This window comes from Heptranchias perlo, chromosome 2 (genome assembly GCF_035084215.1).
Source record: "Heptranchias perlo isolate sHepPer1 chromosome 2, sHepPer1.hap1, whole genome shotgun sequence".
Taxonomy (NCBI): domain Eukaryota; kingdom Metazoa; phylum Chordata; class Chondrichthyes; order Hexanchiformes; family Hexanchidae; genus Heptranchias; species Heptranchias perlo.
The window spans coordinates 138,157,097-138,180,192 of NC_090326.1; the positions used below are offsets into that span (position 1 = coordinate 138,157,097).

The 23,096-nt window shown below is 42.1% G+C and overlaps 1 protein-coding gene across 3 annotated transcripts in view; it reads right to left on the reverse strand.

The window, feature by feature from the left end:
* Nucleotides 1–819: 819 nt before the first annotated feature.
* Nucleotides 820–23,096, reverse strand: part of nrp1a (neuropilin 1a) — a 165,739-nt gene continuing 143,462 nt past the window's right edge. For all 3 annotated transcript variants that reach the window (XM_068007591.1, XM_068007576.1, XM_068007585.1), the window contains exons 14-18: nt 12,425–12,595; nt 6,995–7,266; nt 6,253–6,349; nt 5,151–5,204; nt 820–3,814 (exon numbers count right to left, since the gene is read on the reverse strand). In XM_068007591.1, the coding sequence (XP_067863692.1) occupies nt 3,537–3,814; nt 5,151–5,204; nt 6,253–6,349; nt 6,995–7,266; nt 12,425–12,595 (872 nt within the window). In that variant the 3' untranslated portion in view covers nt 820–3,536. The remainder of the gene's footprint in view (nt 3,815–5,150; nt 5,205–6,252; nt 6,350–6,994; nt 7,267–12,424; nt 12,596–23,096) is intronic.

Consider the following 23,096-nt stretch of genomic DNA (forward strand, 5'->3'; position numbering starts at 1 on the left):
CCAATTTGGTTTGCCCAGTCCAAATGAAGATTAAAGTCCCTCATGATTATTGCGTTACCCTTGTTACATGCTCCTCTAATTTCCTGATTTATACTCTGTCCAACACTATAACTACTGTTAGGGGGCCTGTAAACTACTCCCATCAGTGTTTTCTGCCCCTTGTTATTTCTTAGCTCCACCCATACTGATTCTACATCCTGATTTTCTGAGCTAAGATCCTTTTTCACTACCGTCTTTATCTCATCCTTTATTATCAGGGCTACCCTCCCCCCTCCCTTTTCCATTTTGTCTGTCTTTTCTAAAATCAAGTACCCTGGAATATTTAGTTCCCAACCTTGGTCACCCTGCAACCACATCTCAGTAATGGCCACTAGATCAAACCCATTTATCTCTATTTGTGCCATTAGTTCATCTATCTTGTTATGAATGCTTATTTTGGGTGCAGAGTAATTAGGCTGTTTTTCTGCCATTTGTGTTATCAAATTTCTCTTGCACAAATTCAATGGCGGCAAACACACAACCAGCTGCCATTTTGCTTGGTGGCCGTGAAAATTTAGACGAAAATGCCTAAAACTTCAAAATATGCCACTAGTTTTTGAAGCAGGGAAGGTCGAGCAGAGGCAACTGATGATATAATGGCATCATTGCATTGCCAGTCGACATCGTGCTTTGCTGTTTGCCAATCTGGTAAATCAACAATTTATCAGCTAACAATGACCTTTAATATTCCAGGAAATGTACATAATTTAATTAACTACTAGATCAATTGTGTGAAATTTGCAGGAATGCAGCAGAAATAAATAAAAGGCAGGAAAGCCATTGTGAAAACCCTTCTGTTTAATACACAGCATAGAAATATACACATATAGCATATCTTCCTGTGATAAAATACAAACAAATATGAAAATTACAAAGAACGAAAAAATGCTCAACTTTTCTTTAAAGGTGGATTTTAACTGTTTGGCATCCAAACTTTCTCAGGAATCTCCACTATTTTCATTTAGGCTTCTCAGACATTTTTGCCCAAAATTGAGTAAGAAAGGGTTACACTGTGTGGACACCATTTACAATCTTTCTTTTTTACAGCATGGAATTTCACTTCTAAAATCATAGTAGGAACGTCAAGTACTAAGATATAGAATTTTATATTTTCAATCAGTTAACTTACTGTATTTATCCTGCAATCCATGGGACATTGAATTAATTGCTTTCTAGTTCACAATTATATATCCAATTGTGTTGAAGTTGCTATTAAAAAGAAAACATAACTGGATGCCTGATTTCTGCAAAATCAATGGAAATCCTTAAACCCATTGCCTTTCCACTCTCATAGTAGTATTTCCCATTAACTCAATGTTACTTACTAACTTTCTGCTGAGGGCCATCATCCCAAGCAGGGCCTTGCTCAAGGGCCACTTTTACACCACACAGTCATGTGATAGAAGCCTGTTCCAGCGATTCTCCACAGGCTGAGCTCCCAGTTTCAGTTGTACCACTCTAGGCAATTGTAAGATGGAGGCCATGCACTTTCCCACAGGGACCCTTTCGAATACAATATGGAGGCTGGAGTAGCCCTGCCTCTGAATCGCATTTCTTTGCTTTCACTCACTGGACCGCAAGAGAGGGAGAGAGGGGGAACAGGACGGAACCCCAACTCTCTCAACATTCATCAGCAAGGTAAGCCATCAGTGGTGGGCCAGACGCCTGGGACAGCAAGTCTACTATGTTCCACATAAGTAGAGGGCTGGTGGAACGTTAATGGTCCCTTGACTGTATTACGAATCCCACTGAATGCTATCTGAATACTGCTTTCAGTTGTAAACAATAAATTTTTCCTTTTCTCCACATCAATGTTTTTGATTTACACCATACATCTCAATCTGAATCATGCCTTCCACCTAATAGGGTGAGCCAACAGTATAAAATGGTTTATACTGTTAAAAACTTTCCTCAGTAATGCACCAGGAATTTCATTATAGATCGTTACTTGGACCTAAATTTCTGATACAGGAATGCTATTTGCAATCACACAAGACAAATTGACTGTTATTCATTTAAATCTGCAGTGCTCCATAATTATTAGTTTAAAAAACAATACTGTAATGTATTTTCATAATCCTTTAGTATTCATTGAGCAATTGAGCATTAGAATATTTAACAGATTTAAGTACTGATTTATGGGAGCATAACTGCCTCGCTGTTTATGGACGATTGATACAGAGACATCTCCCATCAATCACTTATTTTGGTTGTGTGACACAGTGCTACTGTCACATATAATGAACTCTGACCCTGCTGAATAAACAGGAACTGCTGAATAAAGAGGAATTGCTCAAGGCTAGTACAGCAAGTGTGGTGACTAGCACAGCCTTAATGGTTAGTACAGGTTATTATGGGACACTGCAGCTCACGAGTAGACTGTACTCCGAGGTCCCACCATAAGAAACCACAAATAGAGTACTGTAGGAAAAGATTAAATTTAATTGAATCTTTGGAAGGCAGTAGTCATAGATTTGAGTACAAGATACAACACAACAGTGTGAATTGTCTAGGCTTTCTGTGTGTCAAGAATACAAACATTTTGAGTTAAGGCTTTTTTTCTCTTCATTTTTAAAGCAACAATTTACACAAGCAATAATGTCCTAAAAAAGTTTAGGAAAAAAAATCCAGAAGAGAAACTCTCACAGCGATACAAAACGTGAAACAATACCATACAAGAAACATGTCAACCATATAATTATAGATATCTTTAATCATTTTTCAATAACAAAAACATTTTTTTTCTTTGTTTTTTGTTTAAATTGATATTGCATAAACAGAAATAATAGATAAAATCAAATCAAATCTGTCTCTAACACTTCTTACAGCACACCTGTCTAACGGAGAAGAAAAAAATAAAATCAACTTCATAGCGCGTATTTCAGTGCAAGCAATTGTTAATCCAGGCCACTGGCCTGAAGCCAATCACAATGTTATCAGCGTACAGACGGTTGCCCTGTGTAGCATGTTAACAAATCATATTATTTACCCTTGATATAAAGGTCATGACCCCCCCTCAGTATCCAATGAGGCTTTATGCTAATTGTTTTCAAAATGGGAAAATCAAAATACTGTATACTCAAAGTATAAAATCTGGACTAATATACAAAAACATAGGTATTTAAAGCCCTTTGGAAACATATTTTATGAAGCTAAGTCATTATACAAATAGAATGATACAAATTTATAACTCTTTACAGAAAATGATAAATACTTGTAAAATGATCTCACTTGGTCTCAACACCAGCATCTGTTCATTTAAAACTTTAATTTAAAAATTAAAAAGCAGACTGTACATAATTCATTTTTTTTTACATAGCATCCCGTTTGATTGCTTTAACAGTTGCTCCTGAGAAAAGCTTGGCTCAGTCACAGACCACCATCATCCAGAGCTCTTCTTGTCTTTCCTAAGACAAACAATTACAAAAAAACCCAAAGAATTCCACAGTTTCAGGCATTCTTCCGCAGTCATTTTAAACCCCCTGAGTACTTCTTTCTCATGCCTCAGAGTACGAGTTCTGTGAGCTAAGTTTGTCCTTTTTCAGTTTCACTCCATCCACAAGTTCAAAATTGTAGCTCTCAAGAGCAGAGAGATTCCTGTCAGCCAGTGCACTGTGCCAACAAGCACAGTACAGGACAACGCCGCAGATAGCTCCCAGAATGACTCCCAATGCACTCATAGCTATGATGGTAATAAGGATAGGGTCAAGGGTCTTCAGTACGTTTCCAGGATTCTCATAGAAGGCTTTGTCAGTGGGATCCTCAGGGTCCTCAGCTGAAAATAAAAAGTATATTAATAACCTTTTAAAAGCCTAGTCTTTGGGTTATTTACTTGATTCTATATTAGCAATTCATATAAAAAATATATATTGAATTGGCACAGTGAAGGACTATAATGCTGCATTAAATGGTCAAATTTTCAGAGAACACTAAAGTACAACATTTCACCAGAAATACATTTCACTTTATTTGGGCGGTGTTTTTTTTCCGTTGATAAAGGTAAAGGATGAGAGTGCTGGAAAATGGAACACGAGCCCATTTCAGGCATTCAACGTCACTATTAATCACTTCTGGGTCAGGTACAGCACAGGTTGGAGGCAGAGTAAAGTTCCATCTGCTCCAGCAATGAGCCTTAAACCCCAGTCACAGACGAGATACCCATTACTGCACCATTGTAACCCTTTTCATTTCCCACTCAAATTAAAGCCAAATTAGGTCAGTTTTGAGTGTAGCCCCACACCCATTCAGTTGAGACCTCCAAAGCTCATTTCCTGCATGATCCTCACAGCCAGCACAGACAGGCTTTCAACCCAGCACTCGTGTTAAATTTTCAACCGATCACTCCGAACTGGATTTGAAACCAGTGAGGATTATTGCTTCCAGTCACTGTATGAAGTGATATTGTAAACAAATGAGATTTCCTCTGCTCAATATTTCCAGTGAAATCATAGAATCATAGAATTACAGCACAGAAGGAGGCCATTCGGCCCATAGGAACAGGAAAAGACCATTAAACCCAATGAGTCTACTCCACCATTTCATTTACCATGGCAGCTCTTTATCTTTTTCAGTGTGTTCAGGTATGTTCAGAGGGAGAGCATTTACAAACGCAAACCAGAGGAAATCTGCTCATGTTTGTTTACAATGCCCACTACACATGGCAACCATGAATTTCCTCTTCCTCCCTAGCATGGATTGCTCTAATTGGTGCCTCCCCAGCAGCCTACCCGAGATTGGGAACTCTGTGCGTGATGAAAATGCTGGGATAGGGGTTGCACACATTTACCATGAACCCTAATGACCTCGATTTTCCTTCTGCTTCCTCATCACGATTGATTCTTCATGGCCTAATGCAGCTTTTCCCTCCCCCATTGACTGACTTGCCCATAGGTCTAAGATGTATTACTCTTTGTTTTTCCAGAATTAATTTCCTGTAACTAATGTTAAAGCTGACCAGCTAAAAAAATGTTAACTGGCCATGTGTTGAGGAACATATAACACCTTTTTCTAAGCATCAGTTGAGATCTTCATCTTGCACTGCCTGTGGTTTTGGGTAGTAAATATGTTAATGTTCTGTTTCATTTGCTACAGCAAATGATAAAGGGACTTACCAGTGGGAAAGATTGATATGGAGCCATCTAAACCTGGAAAGGCATCCCTGGGAGCTATAGAAAGTTAAAACACTTGGTAAGCAAAAGCAAGGTTTTCTGAAATCTTCACATCCTGAATTACCTCTCTGCAGAACCACCATGTAAATAACTTTAATTACATTTCAGTGTCAATTATGGCATTTAAAAGGGCCCGATTAGCAGGAGTTTCTGATTCAGCAGCTAATTTAGGGACGGAAAAGGATTCGCATGTTAATTTTTATGCAGTCCATGTACAATTTACTTTACCATGGACTCTACTCTGCCCATTTAATCTCCTGTATAAACACTCCCTGATCCACAAAGATTATCAGACAAAACATCTGGAAGATTCACTCATCCTCACATCTAAACTATTCAAACCTCGCTTACTGTTCTCCAGACTTACATTCGTCCACCTCACACTTTCGGAGCATTAGACCTCAGGATATACTCATCCCCATAACCTTTCAATCCTGATGCCAGCCAGATATTTCGAAGAGGTTAATCAATAACTTCAACTGCTTTGTTGGGAGTCTATTCTCCCATGAATTGAGTACAAAGCAGTATTTCTGGTATGTATTTTTCCCCATTAGGTCAGGCATCAAGTTATGCTTTTGCCTACATTTCGGACAGCAAGAGTCTCTCTCACGTAGTGATGCGAATGAAGAATAATGGGAGTATGATGGGCACTGCTATACAAGACATTCATGAATGCCACAGTACTTTAGAGTAAACAGGGAAGAAGACAACCAAAGTCAAACTCTTCTTCCTGTTGGCTGGAGATGGCACTGAAGATTATTGCCAATGATCAATAAAAGAGTGTGCAAGGTTACATTTAACTAAGGGTGGAATATTGAGAGACCCTGCCCCTACTCCTGCCCCTCTCGTGCAGTGGGTGGCTTATTGGAAAACTGTGGGTGCACTGCCCACCAAATTTTCTGTCTATTGCAATTAATGGATGGAAAATTGCAGGCTGGGCACCTGTGATTTGCCGAGAAACTGCCCGTTGAGAGCAGGGCTCCGCCAGTGATGCAGGGTCTTGCACTGGGTATAAACCAGAGCAATACAATTTGCAGAATCTTACCCATGCACTCATTTGCATTCCGATTGCTCACTATCTCCACTTCGTGCACTGCCACTTCTCCCCGGTTTCCTTTTCCGACCATTACTTCCAGGCCCACCTTTGAAAATAGAAGTTTTTAACCACCTGAGCAAAGTATATATCATAGTCACTTTATCACAAACTGATGATCCCTTTTAAAATCAAAAGTTCAAATTCAAACTGTGTTGTACTTGATAACGGAAAAACTCCAGAATAATTTCACCCTGATTCCGGAAGGTAATCAAGCCAGGAGCTTCTGGACAGTAATTTAATATTCCAGTCTACTTTATTCAAGCCTGGTTGGTTGCGTTCCAATGGTCCAACAACTCTAACTATCTTATTTCTATACTTTTTCCAATAATCTACATTCTTAGTCAGATATTTCTTTACTTCTATTTTTAAAGTTATCAACATAATATTGACTTTGCTTGGAGTTTATTCCACATGTCCATTACGCTGTGCAAAAAACAATTTCTTCTAATCCTTGTTAATTTTCCACTTATATCGCATTTTAAATTAAATAACCTTCTAGGTATCTTCATTTCAGCTTTCAACCTGGGTCATATTCCCTCTCAATTTTGTCTATTCCAGTGAGAATAACGTAAAACGAGTTTTGACCTCTGGTCGGCACTGAGTGACTCTTTGGTTGCGTGATTAAAACATATTTAAATTGTATATACACTTTAAGTTATTGTGTAACATTTTAACAAATGCTTGAAATTACCTGATAAATGACCGATAATCGAGGGAGGAGCACCCGACCTTCTTGCCAATGGTTGCCCTGTGGTCCACTCAGGGTCCAGAGGACATCAGTCATGACACCATCTGATGGCTTCCTCTCAATCACGTTTAAACTGCTGCCATGAGTTCCACGGATTTGGTACCAAAAAACCAGACAACGGCCATAATGAACAGGTAGCAATGAAGGGCTCCATAGTCGTGCAACTTGTCCTTCTTCTTGTCCAATTATTTCAGTATAAATAAAATGGTCTTTTCCTGCAAGGACCAAAAAATATGAATTCCTTCAAAATATCTTTCAGTCACAATGCATAAGAAAGCATAGAACAAGAAATGGCCATTAGCCCAACAATCCCACTGCTTCCACCTATATGTATAAGCTACCCTATCAATAACTGTATACCAACCAATTAAGCTGTTGACAGAAAGTCCTACATGCTCCCTGATCCTCAAAACTCCAGATCACTTATCTATCTCCAACTGTTCACTATTCAACACTGGTCCATTGCTTGTCACACAGAAAAATCCCGCTTTCTCCGTCTCAGCAGCATAGATCCATTGTGACCCATGGAGTATTTGATCATCTCAGTCTATACCTATTTCTGGAACCTTCAATGCTGCTCGCAACCAGATATCTTACAACTTTTTAATGGTGTTAATCAGCACTTTCAGCTTTTTCATTGGGTGTTCTTCCCATATATCCTCTATTACTAACCTCACTTGAGTCTTGCTAATTTTGAACCTTCCTCTGTGCCTATAGTCCAAGTTAACCTTACAAACACAACAACAACAACTATTTTTCCTCATTAACTGTGGGAAAATGTTTAATCTCTGTTCAGTGCTTTTGTAGACAACCCAGCCAAGATCAGGAATTTTCCATTTTTGTAACCCTGGAAAAAACTTACATCAAACAATCCAGTAGCACAGTGATCCATCTCCCTTCCAAGTCCTTGATTCCATCTCCCTTCTGAGCTGCTTGCTCAGGATGAATCTTGTAATGCACAATCTTACTGTTCTGTTTCATCCTGAGCTGACCTTTAAACCCTGTATCCTATCCATCATCAAGACCATCTATTTTCATCTCTGCCCTGACTTCATCCCCATCACCATCGAAACACTCATCCACATCTTCATCAACTCCAAGCTTGATTTTTCCAACACCTCCCTCATCGGCTTTCTGAGCTTCACCTTACATAAACTTTAACACTCCATTGCCCACATCCTATCCCGCACTAAGTCCCACTCCCCTATCGTACCTGTACTCACCTCCCTCCATTGACTTCCACTTCCTGAATGCATTGATTTTGAAATCCTGATTCTCATTCACAAATCTCTCTAAGGCCTCAGCACACCCTTATCTGTGCAGCCTCCTTCAGCCCTATGTGCCAAAACTCATTCTTGCTCTTCTAACTCTGACCTGCTGTGCCTTTCCCCTCCCTCTGCTCCACCATCAGGAGCTGTGTCTTCAGCCGTCTTGGGTCCAGAATCTGAAACTCTCTCACTTACCCCTCTACCTTGCTACCTCTCTCCCCACTTTTGAAACCTTCTGAAAACTCAACCACATCTTTGACCACCTACCCAATTCTGCTCCTATTATTGATCATTACTCGTTTCCGCTTCTGGGATGCTCACTGGGACATTTATTCTATTAAAGGCATTATATAAATGCAAGTTGTTGTTGGTACATTGACGAACTACAGTATCGACTATTTAAAGGATTGAATTTCTAAGAAAGAAGAGATCTGTAGATTGGGTTATGATCTTTATAACAAGAGCTCAGCTCTACAGCAGAGTAAAGCAAAACGTTGGCCCAGACTGTCCTTTTAGTCAAGCAGGCTACCCTTACTAAAAATCAAACTATCACATAGGATTCTTATGAGTTTTAAGTAACACATGATATTATAGATGCACATATCTGATTGGCGAGCCACACCTCACATTTTACAGCATCGTCTCCAAGCTCCGTCCTGTGAAACCTTGCAGGTCTAAAACAAAGGAGGGAGACTCGAGCAGACACTGTAAAATCTGAGCTCAGAACGTTGACTCAGACAGATGAAACCAGATTAGAAATTGCAGATTTAAACAACTGTTTATTATTGTCAATATATTATTAAAATCGGAATGTTCCGTCATCATAGAGTTAGAGACATAGAGTTATACAGCACGGATAGAGGCCCTTCGGCCCATCGTGTCCGCGCCGGCCATCAAGCCCTGTCTACTCTAATCCCATATTCCAGCATTTGGTCCGTAGCCTTGTATGCTATGGCATTTCAAGTGCTCATCCAAATGCTTCTTGAATGTTGTGAGGGTTCCTGCCTCCACAACCCTTTCAGGCAGTGAGTTCCAGACTCCAACCACCCTCTGGGTGAAAAAGTTCTTTCTCAAATCCCCTCTAAACCTCCCGCCTTTTACCTTGAATCTATGTCCCCTTGTTATAGAACCCTCAACGAAGGGAAAAAGCTCCTTAGTATCCATCCTATCTGTGCCCCTCATAATTTTGTACACCTCAATCATGTCCCCCCTCAGCCTCCTCTGCTCCAAGGAAAACAAACCCAATCTTCCCAGTCTCTCTTCATAGCTGAAGCGCTCCAGCCCTGGTAACATCCTGGTGAATCTCCTCTGCACCCTCTCCAAAGCGATCACATCCTTCCTGTAGTGTGGCGACCAGAACTGCACACAGTACTCCAGCTGTGGCCTAACCAGTGTTTTATACAGCTCCATCATAACCTCCTTGCTCTTATATTCTATGCCTCGGCTAATAAAGGCAAGTATCCCATATGCCTTCTTTACCACCTTATCTATCTGTTCCGCTGCCTTCAGGGATCTGTGAACTTGCACACCAAGATCCCTCTGACCCTCTGTCTTGCCTAGGGTCCTCCCATTCATTGTGTATTCCCTTGCCTTGTTAGTCCCTCCAAAGTGCATCACCTCGCACTTTTCCGGGTTAAATTCCATTTGCCACTGTTCCGCCCATCTGACCAACCCATCTATATCGTCCTGCAGACTGAGGCTATCCTCCTCGCTATTTACCACCCTACCAATTTTTGTATCATCAGCGAACTTACTGATCATACCTTTTACATTCATATCCAAGTCATTAATGTAGACCACAAACAGCAAGGGACCCAGCACCGATCCCTGTGGTACCCCACTGGCCACAGGCTTCCAGTCACAAAAACAACCTTCGACCATCACCCTCTGCCTTCTGCCACTAAGCCAGTTTTGTATCCAAAGTGCCAAGGCACCCTGGATTCCATGGGCTCGTACCTTTCCATTTAAAAGTCTGACACCAAAATCCCTGTTGATATTTCCATGTTAGTTGTGTCCACACCTAGTGACTCATGCCCTGTCACGCTAATAGGAGTTTCCCATTAATGTGACAGGCAGTGACAGTGAAGTTCCGTGCTCTGGCCACCAGGAGGCTCTGAAGAGACAATTTGCTCAGCTTTCTCTTTGTCCTCTGATGCCATTTTGATTTTCTTTTGAACTGTTCACGAAAGTTAATATTTGTATTTAATAACTTTTTAAATTTGGTGCTTGTTAAGCCCTTCTCAGCCTGCAGCTCTGCAAATCCACTCCCCCCACTACCCCACCTCCTCCCCAGTGCTCGGCCATTCCCCACCCATTGCTACCCTCTCTGCCCCACAGCTGCTGCTCTCGCAGCCTCCTCAGTATCTGGCGGCTTGGACACTTCTGGAGCCCGTTCACACTCTGTGACCTGATGTCATTTATTTAGTTTAAAAATCCCAGGCCCAATCCCATTTATTTATTTTTTGAACAACAGGTCCAATGTTATTTATTTATTTTTAAAACCAATGGGCTGTTCTCCCTTCCTTTCCTTTCACCATACCCCCTCCCCTCCCCTCTCCCCTTACCCCCTCCCCTCTCCTCTCCCCTTACCCCCTCCACTCCTCTCACCTAACTCCCTCCCCTCTCCCCTAACCCCCTCCCCTCTCCCTACCCTTACCCCCTCCCCTCTCCTCTCCCCTTACCCCCTCCACTCCTCTCACCTAACCCCCTCCCCTCTCCTCTCCCGTTACCCCCTCCACTCCTCTCACCTAACTCCCTCCCCTCTCCCCTAACCCCCTCCCCTCTCCCTACCCTTACCCCCTCCCCACTCCTCTCCCCTAACCCCCTCCACTCCTCTCCCCTAACCCCCTCCCCTCTCCTCTCCTGTTACTCCCTCCGCTCCTCTCACCTAACCCCCTCCCCTCTCCTCTCCCCTTACCTCCTCCCCTCTCCTCTCCTCTCCCCTTACCCCCTCCGCTCCTCTCACCTAACCCCCTCCCCTCTCCTCTCCTGTTACTCCCTCCGCTCCTCTCACCTAACCCCCTCCCCTCTCCTCTCCCCTAACCCCCTCCCCTCTCCTCTCACCTAACCCCCTCCCCTCTCCCCTTACTCCCTCCACTCCTCTCACCTAACCACCTCCCCTCTCCTCTCCGCTAACCCCCTCCCCTCTCCTCTCCGCTAACCCCCTCCCCTCTCCTCTCCCCTAACCCCCTCCCCTCTCCTCTCACCTAACCCCCTCCCCTCTCCTCTCCGCTCTCCTCTCCCCTTACTCCCTCCCCTCTCCTCTCCGCCAACCCCATCCCCTCTCCTCTCTACCCGCCCCCCCCCTCCCCCCCGCAATGCCGAAGGAGATTGACCAGTTACTTTGAAGTTTATTTTTCTCATTAGTATTCTCCCCTCTCCTCCTCTCTGAAGGTTGCACCTTGCTGAGTTACGGTCCCATGGGTGTCAATTGCCTTCCGGGAACTTCTTCCCAAGTGGCCATTCCTGATGTGTGAGCCTGGACAGTGAGTGCTGGTAGACTAATCGACCTTGTGGTGGGGTGGAAGGGGGCATCCCAACTGTGCCTGATCTGAGCTCACCCTGTGTCATACTCATACCTGCACTTCCAGCAGTCATTGCTGGCTAGTGGTCAGCGATTTCCCTCATGGACCAGGGGCACTGAGGGCCAGTTCCACTTTCCCAGGTGAGATCAGCTAACTCAGCACAGAGCAAGGATTAAACCTGACACATTCTTCATCGGTAGGAATCAGCCAGTTACTTAACCAGTTGAACCACTGGGGTAGCCCCAAATAAATATCTTTTCAGTTCAATACTGAATTAAACAAAAATAGAAAATTCACCCAGCAGCAACGAGGTAGTTGGAAAGCTGCAGTCGTCTTGATTCAGATGTTGCAAATATGAGTATTTTGATTATAAAATAGAGCATATTCTGACCATTGTAAAGCTCATTCCTGATTAGTCAAGGGTAACATAAATATCTGATAGGATCCCGGAACAAAAGCACAAACTCAATCAGATGTTCTGGTTAAGCAACTGTGAACATTATCCCGGGAGAGCTTTCCGGCAGTGAGCCGATTGTGTTGAATGGATCATGATGTAAAGAACGTTACTCCGCACTTCTTACCCATCGTGTAATTTCCACTCGGCCCCGTATTAGTGGATTCTCCTTTCCCCGAGTGCACTTTCCACAAAAAGTCTGCGGATTTGTCAGGGTGCCAGTCACAGAAACTCTTCAGGGCAGAACTCCCAAACTTACAGTTGAAACCGGGAACCTCGTCAAAGGGAAAGAAGCCACCTGCAATACAGACAGGACTTTATAGTTCATGCAATTGAAGGAAGTCGGTAGTTATTGCGGCTCAAAACATCAACATGCATGGAACAAAATCTGAATGACACTGTGAAGAGAACTGGGGCTATTTGATATTGAGTTTATAATGAATGATACACAGCCTCCCTGGGATCCTAGCAGTCATCGATCTGATTTTGCAAACACAGCTCAATCAAGAATGTGTGAGATTTCTGCGAACTTACAGAATGGAGGCTGTGTATCTTTAGTGTCAAATGTAACTATGGCAACCACAAATAGATCTGCGGCACAAATTCGACATTATAGATTTTCCCTGCTGCAGTGTTATTTTCTCCTGAAAGTTTTAACTTGCTCTTTCCTTGTATTGATGCACCATATTTCATTGCTGTGGGCGAGATATTTTTTACTATTTCTCTCCATAACTACAATCGAGGAGACGGACAGGATAATCGTAGTAATGAGTACATGAAGGCCTTGTTCGAAAATGCTGGGGTTGAACCAAATGCTGCATCATGTCACATCCAGAAGAGTCTGAATTCAATTCATGATGTAGTCACACCCATTTAAAAAGCACAATTACCCTCATATTTTTTGTGTATGCTCAGTAAAAAAAGACTTAAATTAAACATATTACGATCAACAAAATTCTCACATCATCATAATTTTAAAAACTGAAATGAGACCAGGGAACTGCTTCTCTTCTTCAACTGTTTATTTAATTCCCTCTTAAATGTAGTGATTGACTTTGTTTCAACTGCCACTGATGTTAATTAATTCCAGATTCTAATAACCACTTGCGTGAAAAAAAAACCTACTAACCTCCCCCTTAATGCTTTTAGTGCTAATCCTAATTTATGTCCCCCCATTACTGATTTACTGAGCAGTGGAAAAAAATCTTTCACTTTTTATGTTCAAACCCTGTCAAATCTTTGATTAGATCTCCCTTGACCTTCAATCCTTTGGTGATTACAGCCCTAGTTCTCGTAGTCTCTCACAGCTGTCGATAGTACAGTGAAAGGATAGCTTGATAGTTTCCTGTAGTATGGCCTCATAAATCTAAATCAATTTGCTAAGGGACCACCAGGAAAACAGCCCCTCTCAGGAAGACCGGGATGAGAATTGCTTTGGTCATGATGTGTAGCAATGTTGTAAACGTGTTGATGAAGGGTTTCTCTGTTCAGTATGACTTTTCAAATGATAACCACATTCTGTAAGATTCTGTAAGAATTCTTCTCATCAGGGTATAAATGAGAATGTGAAGATTTGCTCTGTTGACTATTTCTAATGAAATTGTAAACACATAGTGACCCAAAGAATTCTTACTCCAATGCTCTTAATCTGCTGGTGTTAGGACTGATGCATATTGAATGACAAAAATATATAAATATGTACGCACACAGATTTACTGAGTCAATAATGAACAAGAAGGTGCCATCGCCTTGCTTTAGCATGGAGGATGCAGATGTGTTAACACCTGGACACCTGGCACACGTTTGAGTTCATTATTGACGATGATGTGGAGATGCCGGTGATGGACTGGGGTTGACAAATGTAAACAATCTTACAACACCAAGTTATAGTCCAACAATTTTATTTGAAAATCACAAGCTTTCGGAGGCTTCCTCCTTCGTCACCTGACGAAGGAGGAAGCCTCCGAAAGCTTGTGATTTTCAAATAAAATTGTTGGACTATAACTTGGTGTTGTAAGATTGTTTACATTCATTATTGACATTAGATTAAGCCTGCGAACTGGACGTTTTAATATAAGATGTTGAATTGATTACGAATCACTGTTTGTGCTTCTATTGACTTCACAGCTGCAGCTCTGATTGAGAAAAATGAGAGACTTAGAGGCCGACTTGTGACCCCACAAAAATAATTTTTTCACCTATCCTTGAGGGCTTCCACTTCTTGGCCAGCAGAGCATCCACGGTGAATGCTCCGCTCAGTATGACCGTAAAACGGCATTGGGCTCCTATCTACGTAATAGGATCTCAATTTAAATGTATTCGTGAGGCTCCCGCCTCAGCCGCCTATTAAACCAACGGCAGGGTGTGTGGTGACGGGGCAGAAAACCAGCGGTAAGTCTACCGCTTTGATTTTAGGTCCCCTACCCGCTCCAGTTTCTGCTGGGCAGAGGGAATTAACCCTCCCCCCGCCCTTCATATCTCTACCAGTCAAACTGTCTCCTTCTTTACCTCAAGATAATTCATTTATTTTACTCAATGAAATATTACCCCTTTCCCAGAAAGCTGCTGGTCAAATTAAAAAGACATTTCTGGAAATTTATGCAACGTAAGAGATATATTTAACTTAAAAAGCAATAAATGAATTCCATCAGAGAGCTGCCAACTGCAAAACAATTTAGCACCGATTTACCTCCAACTACAAACTAATCAAAATGAAGGATCTCTGATATCATCTGTATTTTAGTAGATTTTTCTCTTAAACAAGTAATAGATTATATTTAATGTGCCATTAATATAACATGAAGGTTGGCCTGGATCAAAATCAATTCCAAAGCCAGATGTTCCAGATGTTTCTAAGTATTTTATATTTGATTGGCGATATTTCCAGGTAATATATACTTTAGCGGCAGTCCTAGCACTAACTTTTGGACACGTTCCCAAATGTAAGCAGAGTCTCTTTGGGATGAGTTGGCTCCTTGGTGACATATCTGCCAATGGAAGATTGGAACGGAGTCAACCTTCTGCAGCAGTCATCTGGAATGCTAGACCTGCTACTAGGGGCAGGGATTCTTCCTGCTCGGCTACAGATAACCCGGTAAAGAAGTGTCCTAATGGGTAGGGTGGTCCTTGCTAAACAAGATGTGGGAAACTTACTGGTACGCTGTGTTTTAGCTGGTTAAACGTAAGCATTGCACAATCGGGGATCCCTAAACCTGTATTGGCAAACTGCTCCTAAACTCTCTGGACTTAGGCAAGTAGGGAGTGTCCCTCCAACTTGCTTTTCAAACTTTGCTGTGTGTGGGGGATCCCCTGAAAATATTGACACACTCCCGAGAAGCCCCGGCCTAACTTCCAAAAGACACTGTTAGCTACCAAAGGACAACAATGCAGTCACGGCAAAAGTTGTTTTTATTAGTATACTGTGCTGGTAAGTCAACAAACAAAGAAATCTGATGACAGAGAGGCAGAAATCTGGTGACCTCATGACCCCTGAGATCCCACCGTGGACCCCTAGGGTCCAGAGACCGCAGTTTGAAACCTTATGCCTTATGGGGTGAGAGTGAATACTTCATATCAGGCAAACAGAAATTCTGTATAGATTTCTCACTGGCTTGTTTTGGAGACTCATACGCAAGCTGGTGGGTTGCTATGTGTCTCAGACATTTACCTAATCAGAAAAACATGCAAGACTCCAGCAATTTTACACTGCGTGAAACATCCCATACTGATCAATTCATTAACTTTACTGAGTTGTGTGTTCATGATTCTATTTTCCATTTAAACTTGTAACCAAAATGTAAGGCAGAAATGATTTGTGATATTTGAGAAATGCCGAGCTTGTTCGTATGACATTCATATGTCTGCTATTCAGCGGAGGCATGGAGAGCCTTTTAAAATATGTGACTGCCTGCCTTAAATAGAGGACAGAGGATTGTCATACAAACCTGTTAAATGCATGTTCACTAGTATCATAAATGATAATTTCTAGATTTACATACTGTGGCACAAAGAATATTTTCAACACTCTCAATTATAACTGTCATCAACATCTTAAAGAAAATTGCCATGAAAAATGGGCAATTTATATTCAAAATACCTACTAATTGAAGGCATGAGACTTTTTTTTTGCGAATGTGCTGAGAATTGCATGTATTTTGTTTAAATGTCCAAATAAGCAGGATCTCTCATCCATGTCCTTGGGGAAAGCACAGCTCATTTTCTGTACACTTGGGGGCAGTGGAGAGCTGGAAGTCAGGTCACAGCCTTAGCTTCACTATATCCTGCCAGAAGAATGTGAATTGACTCGAGGCTGTACTTGCACATTTCAATAAAGAGTTGTTTCTTGAAGTGAAACAAGGAGCTAGACATATGGGACAGACTACTTTGCATTACTAGTGAGTCTTGCTTATTGAGATTTGAAAAGAGCCCGGAGTGGTGCTTTATTCTCAGTAACCACACAATTGCTGCTTCTGGCACTACAGCAGCTAATAGCGAAGATAAAAAAAACTTACAGAACATTTCACAGCTTTGAAAATTAGTCCCTTAAATGCTGTGATACATTGACTTGCAGCTATTCAGATTTTCACTTCAGAAAGTGTGGCCCAGCCAGTCACTGCCCTTCCATCATCAACAGATGTTGTCTGTACTTGCTGGTTCAAGCAGCTTTCTGATCCTCACAAAGCCTTTTGACCATGGCCTGACCCAACATTTGAAGCAAAATTCTCAGTTCATATTGCGGCACTTTGAAAATACCCAAAAAAAAGGTCACTTATGGCCAACATGGGGTCATCTGTTGCATGCATTTTTGGCAAATGCCTTCCTTTCTTCAGAAGTTAGCATTAAGATGTTATTGGCCGAGTCTCTAATTTTGCAGTCAGTTTCAGAACATTTTAAAGGAGCCTAGTTATCATTTTCTCGGATTTGTAGACTGGAGTGCACGATGGCAGGAGTGTACCTACACTCAAAAATTTATTTGCTTTAAAATTCAAAGACCCCTCATCAAAAGTGGCGTTCTGCAGCAGACACCACATATGCTGCGGTATGAGTTCTCTCAACGCCCAATGTGATAGCTGGAATCATACGTTGCATTGGGCTGCACCAGGAACACAGCCGAAACTTCCCAAGCCACACTGATGCCCTTTTAATGACCTGGCCTCAATTTGTAAGAGATTGGGTGGGCTGGGCTTCACTGGCTTTCAGGTACATTTTCACTTTTACTAGTTTACTGGAGTTGATGAAGCTTTTCATTCCAAAGCTGCACTTTAACCAGGGTTTGGGATGGACTGAGGGACACAAATTTTTATATGACATGGGAGGCATCATGCTTTATGTTATAACATTTAATTCAAAGTTCTATCAACAGATTCAATCAAGTTTAAAATGTCACGTTCCTCTTGTTATTTGTAAAATGTAATACAGTTGCTACATTTCCATTGCAAGTTTGGAGCCTAATAGGGAGCAGGATAAGGCTAGAGGCCTGAGGTTGAAATCGTGCTGTGCGTCTATGGAACCAAACGTAGTAACGTGTCCATATAAAATTGCTCTGTCTGAAAACACATTAACCTATTTAAAGTCATTTATTACTAATAGTGCACAGCGCAATCTCAACTGATGTGTGTTATGATCTGCACGTATCTTTCATCGAGCTTTTCAATGAATTTTCATCAGCAGCAATGAAAATATCAGAAGTATAACCCTCAGCCCAGTCCATACTCTAGCCTTATCCTGCTCCCTATTAGGCTCCAAACTTGCAATGGAAATGTAGCAACTGTATTTATTAAATTTTACAAATAACAAGAGGAACTTGACATTTTAAACTTGATTGAATCTGTTGATAGAACTTTGAATTAAATGTTATAACATAATGTAAGATGCCTCCCATGTCATATAAAAATTTGTATCCCTTAAGACACAATACAGCACAGCAGCTTTTTGGCACTGTCTGTGGGGGCCACTCAAAATTTACATTTTAAAGATGCAATTCAATGTGGTTTCTCTGCTAGAAGTGGGGTAAAGAACATGTGTTGTCTTAGAGATTGGAGTATAGTACATAAGGTACTGTTCAATGGGGATTTGTTTATTGTGTCTCTTCTGCTGTTTTTAGAAGATCACTCTCTTTTGCGTACCTCAGCCTTCTTGGTGACTGAAGCCTTATGACCCCACCGCTTTACTTAATTCTAAAGCTCCTAACTCAAGGAAGAAAATCAGCCTCCAACCCATTTATTATCGAGATACAGTTGTAATGTCTGCTGATTTTGTTTAGCATTGGAATTATGTGCTGTCACGCTGGAGCCAGTGATTCTAGTCACAGCCACATGGTTGACCGACTGTTCTAAAGATAAGCAAATACATCATCTTACACATACTGCCAAAGCTCTCAAGTGTCCTGCGTTGTGCAAGATACCAGAATGTAATTGATTTAAAAATCAACTGTGACATTTAGCCATTGGCGCTGGCAAAACCAAGTCACAGTGCGGGATGATTATTTCATAATTAGGAAGCTCTTATTCTGCAGATTGGAGATTCATTTTATACAACGGGCCTTAGTTTCGCTGCTGCTCATATTTCTGATTCTCCTGTCATCCTATTAACTGGGTTTCTTCTGCTTCCACTCCTTATTGTGTGGAGGAAAGTTAGTTTCATGGTACAGGAGGCAGAGTTCACCAATAAGGTCAGGAATAGGCTATTCGGCCCATCGAGCCTGCTCTGCCATTTTGCTAACCACAGCAGCTCTTTATCTGTTTGATAACAATTACGAAAATTCCCCGACTTTTCTCCATATCCCTTAAAAGCCTACAAGAGTGCAAGTGCCACGTGTTTGATTTAAAAACAAAACAGTCCAGAAATGAGCAGGATGAGCTAAGTGGCCTTTTTAAAATTCTTGGTCGTCAAAAATGGAATTTTAACATCTAAACCAAATCATACAACCTGCAAAATCACCTAAATCTAATCCGATCGTCTCAGTGCCAATGTCCACTATTTGAAAAATATCGAGTCAGATGGACCCTCGGTATAAAGGGACACTAGCACCCCGTACCGTGTTTATGCAAGTTTTACAGCTATTGTTTATAGACACATTCCAATCAGTGCCATAAAACATAATGGCTTCATTTTGGCACGACATGATGAAAAATAAACATGGGTTTTCTGGGCCCTTTCCCCCAAAATGGTGACAGTCTCTGTAAGCTCCACAGTGTTACCAATCCTGTCGATGAACACAATTCCATGAAGACACCACCTACTGATTTTAATGATGAGTTTTCAGTGCAGGAGGCTGACTAAGAAAATGAAATGGTGGTGTCATACAGCTTTAAGTAAATGGAGTACAACTGAAGAGATTTACAGGTTAGATAAAAGTCTCACAGCATTGTTTTAGACGATAATTTTAAAGAAAGTACAGTGAACTGTTAAATCGGTAAATCCAGTTCCAGATTTTAAATCCCTCCATGGCCTCACCCCATCCCTATCTCCGTAACCTCCTCCAGCCCTACAACCTCTGAGATCTCTGCGTTCCTCCAATTCTTGCCTCTTGCGCATCCCCGATTTTAATCACTCCACCATTGGCGGCCATGCCTGCAGCTGTCTAGGCCTTAAACGCTGGAATTCCCTCTCTAAATCTCTCCGCCTCTCTACCTCTCGCTCCTCCTTTAAGACGCTCCTTAAAACCTACCTCTTTGATCAAATTTTTGGTCACCTGTACTAACATCTCCTTATGTGGCTCAGTGTCAAATTTTGTTTGAAAATCGCTCCTGTGAAGCACCTTGGGACATTTTACTACGTTAAAGGCGCTATATAAATGAAAATTGTCATTGTTTAAAAAAAAACAGTGGAAAATGAAAAACTGGGCTTAATACCTTTATAAGAAGGGGGCCTGGCCTTTATCATTTCCATACTGAACAAGAACAGATTAGAAAACTGGGCGTTCTGTCAGTTTGTATCATCAGTATCAATGAATGACTCGGGTTGCATTTAGCATTCACTAAGTTACAATGCTGATCAAGAAAGGGGACAACATTGAGTTACAGCACAGCGATAAAATTTGTGACACGTGCTACTCGGAAGCCAGATAGTGGTAGCAGCTCATTGTAAACTGCATTCTTTCGAGCATTCTACTATTACTGTGTAAATGTTTACTTTTCTTACCACGGCCACCTGTGGTACCCTTACCAGACCTTTGCGAAAAAAAATGCCCCAACAATGAACTGAGTCGGATTGAATTACTGGCTGCATTGTGTCGTGCGGGCTAGAAGCGTGAGCAACACGCACCATGAAAGGTGCTGATAGAGGAGGTTGTGTAAATCATTCAAAACGCACTTAAAATGTCACAGGAAGGAAACGCAGGCAGACACACAGCCAGCAGTATACAGCAGAAGGTAGCACGATCTGTATCTAGGTCCTTTATTTTGCATTCATGTGCTACATTTAATGGTGAGCTATGCACTAGCAGTATGTGGTTTTAAAAAATACAAGAAATATCACTGGGAATGGAAATCATCTCTTAATATTTTTAATATATATTTTGTATCTATTTTTAAGAATGCTTTAATAGTTTTCTGAATGGGGACTACCTGGCGATCCAAGCTGGGGTCGGGGCCTGGACCCCTCTGAGATAAGGGGCGCGATTTTTAAAAAAATTATAGCCGGCCGCCTGACACGAGGGGCCACTGGGGGAAATCTTGTCCCCTTTCCAGAAGGAGGTGGTGATGGGAAGTGTGGGTATCTGGCACCACCCCCCCCGCCCCCTCCACCTTGGACCAGTAAGCTTCAGACGGGGTTTCCGGACTCTTCAACTGGCAGAGGGAGGAGTGCCCTGGACGCGTTCTCAAAATGCCACTTGTGGCCCTCCCCCTGACCATGTGAACTTGCCCCCACCCCTGGCCGGGTGCACACTGGCACTTATGCCAGGATGTTGTAGGCCATCAGTTTGTAATGTCAGTTAATGGAGTTCTGCCTGGTTAAGAGCAGATTACAACCCGAGAGCTGAACTCACTCCAACTTGATGGCACACATTACTCTTAATAAGTTGATAGCATTTAAACATCTTTTTTGGATTTCTTCATTCCAGCTGCTTTGGAACAGCAATATTGACAAACATACTGTGGAGAAATAAAATCCTCCGTTTTGATGCCATCATTACTGAAAGTGACTGGGTAAGAGAATCTCACAGCCATGGCAACGGAGGCCCCATTGTTCTTTTAGCTAACTCCATTGTCTGGGACCCGAGTCTCAGATGGTGTTCAGGAATGGTATGGAATATTGCAATGATTTATAAACAAGGTTCAGAAAATGCCGTTGTGATTTAACAGCTGAAAATGATCATCTGAGATGATCAGTTTTCTATCACTGAACAGCAGCTGCTGCAGATGTTTTTGGTGTTGATGAATAACAGAGATATTCGTTCAGTCTGCTCTTTAATCAGCCCAATCTGTCTGAAAGACTCCATGGGTGATTATACTACTGCTGACCCAACTTGCCAGTCTGATGTGAAAGATAAGGACGAGCATGAATCTCCTCCTCTGTCTTTCAATAAGTTGTAAAAAAAAGAACATTCCTTCCCCTTTATTTGTGCGAGGAGCTACCGTCCCAATTACTTTAAATAATAGGAACAATGTACCGCTGCATCAGAGATCCTATCCAGGGAATCGGCGTTCCCCAGGGGCAGGGAAGAGGAAAATGGAGAGGAGATCTGTTATATCACATCTCTGCCCTCATTATGCTGCCCTGGAATTTCCTGGGGCTTTCCCTGTCAATGTGACAGATGCAGGCACACACTCACCATTATAACGAGATGGGAGGAGGCATACCCGGCTCCCATCTCATTCTTCCTCCAGATACACTTATTTAACACCTCAGTGGAGGGGTGCCTGAAGAACTTTGATGCAGTGACCTGTTCACCAGACCCTCGTGGACTAGTGGGTCCGCAGCAGTGCCAGGGGCAGGCTGAAGAACATGCAGATGAGTAATACATTTTTGCACGATCCCCCGTCAAAATGATCTAAAGACCCCGGAACCTTCTGATAACGGCTCTTCAGGACAATGCCCAGCCAGCAGGTGTTCTGTGCTTGAAGTGTGTCAGGACCATGAAAGCCCTCTCAAGATCAGAATGTACCCTTCTCTCTCTACCAAGGACCCAGCATGCCGGGTAGTTGACGAGGTCAACTCCCTGTCAATCTTTTCTCAGTCTCTTTTGTACATGAGCTTCCTCTCTAAAAACCATCACCACGCTCCTCCCACTTCTTAAAAATCTGTATAATCTGTTGGGCCTTTTCTTTTGAAAAGTTTCCTGTTACATTGGACCAGCATTCCTCTTACAGAGCATTAGATTTTATTTGTCCATTTTGTGGACAGAAAAAAGTGCAGAAACAGCAAAATAGCTGTTCCTGTTTTCTGCCCACACCATGCTCTTGGAACCAAAAATACCAGCTGTTTGAGAGGGAGGTTAGAACCATAGAACCATAGAAGAGATACAGCACAAAAGGGGGCCATTCAGCTCATCGTGTCTGCGCCAGCTCGAAGAACAACCAGGTGCCCATTCTAATCCCACCTTCCAGCACCCGGTCTGTAGCCCTGCAGCTTACAGCATTTTAGGTGCAGGTCTAGGTACTTTTTAAAAGAGTTGAGGGTCCTTGCCTCTACCACCAATTCGGGCAGCGAATTCCATACACCCACCACACTCTGGGTAAAAAAGTTTTTCCTCATGTCTCCTCTAATCCTTCCGCCAATCAGCTTAAATCTATGTCCTCTAGTGCTTGAACTCTCCGCTAGGGGAAACAGGTACTTCCTGTCTACTCTATCTAGGC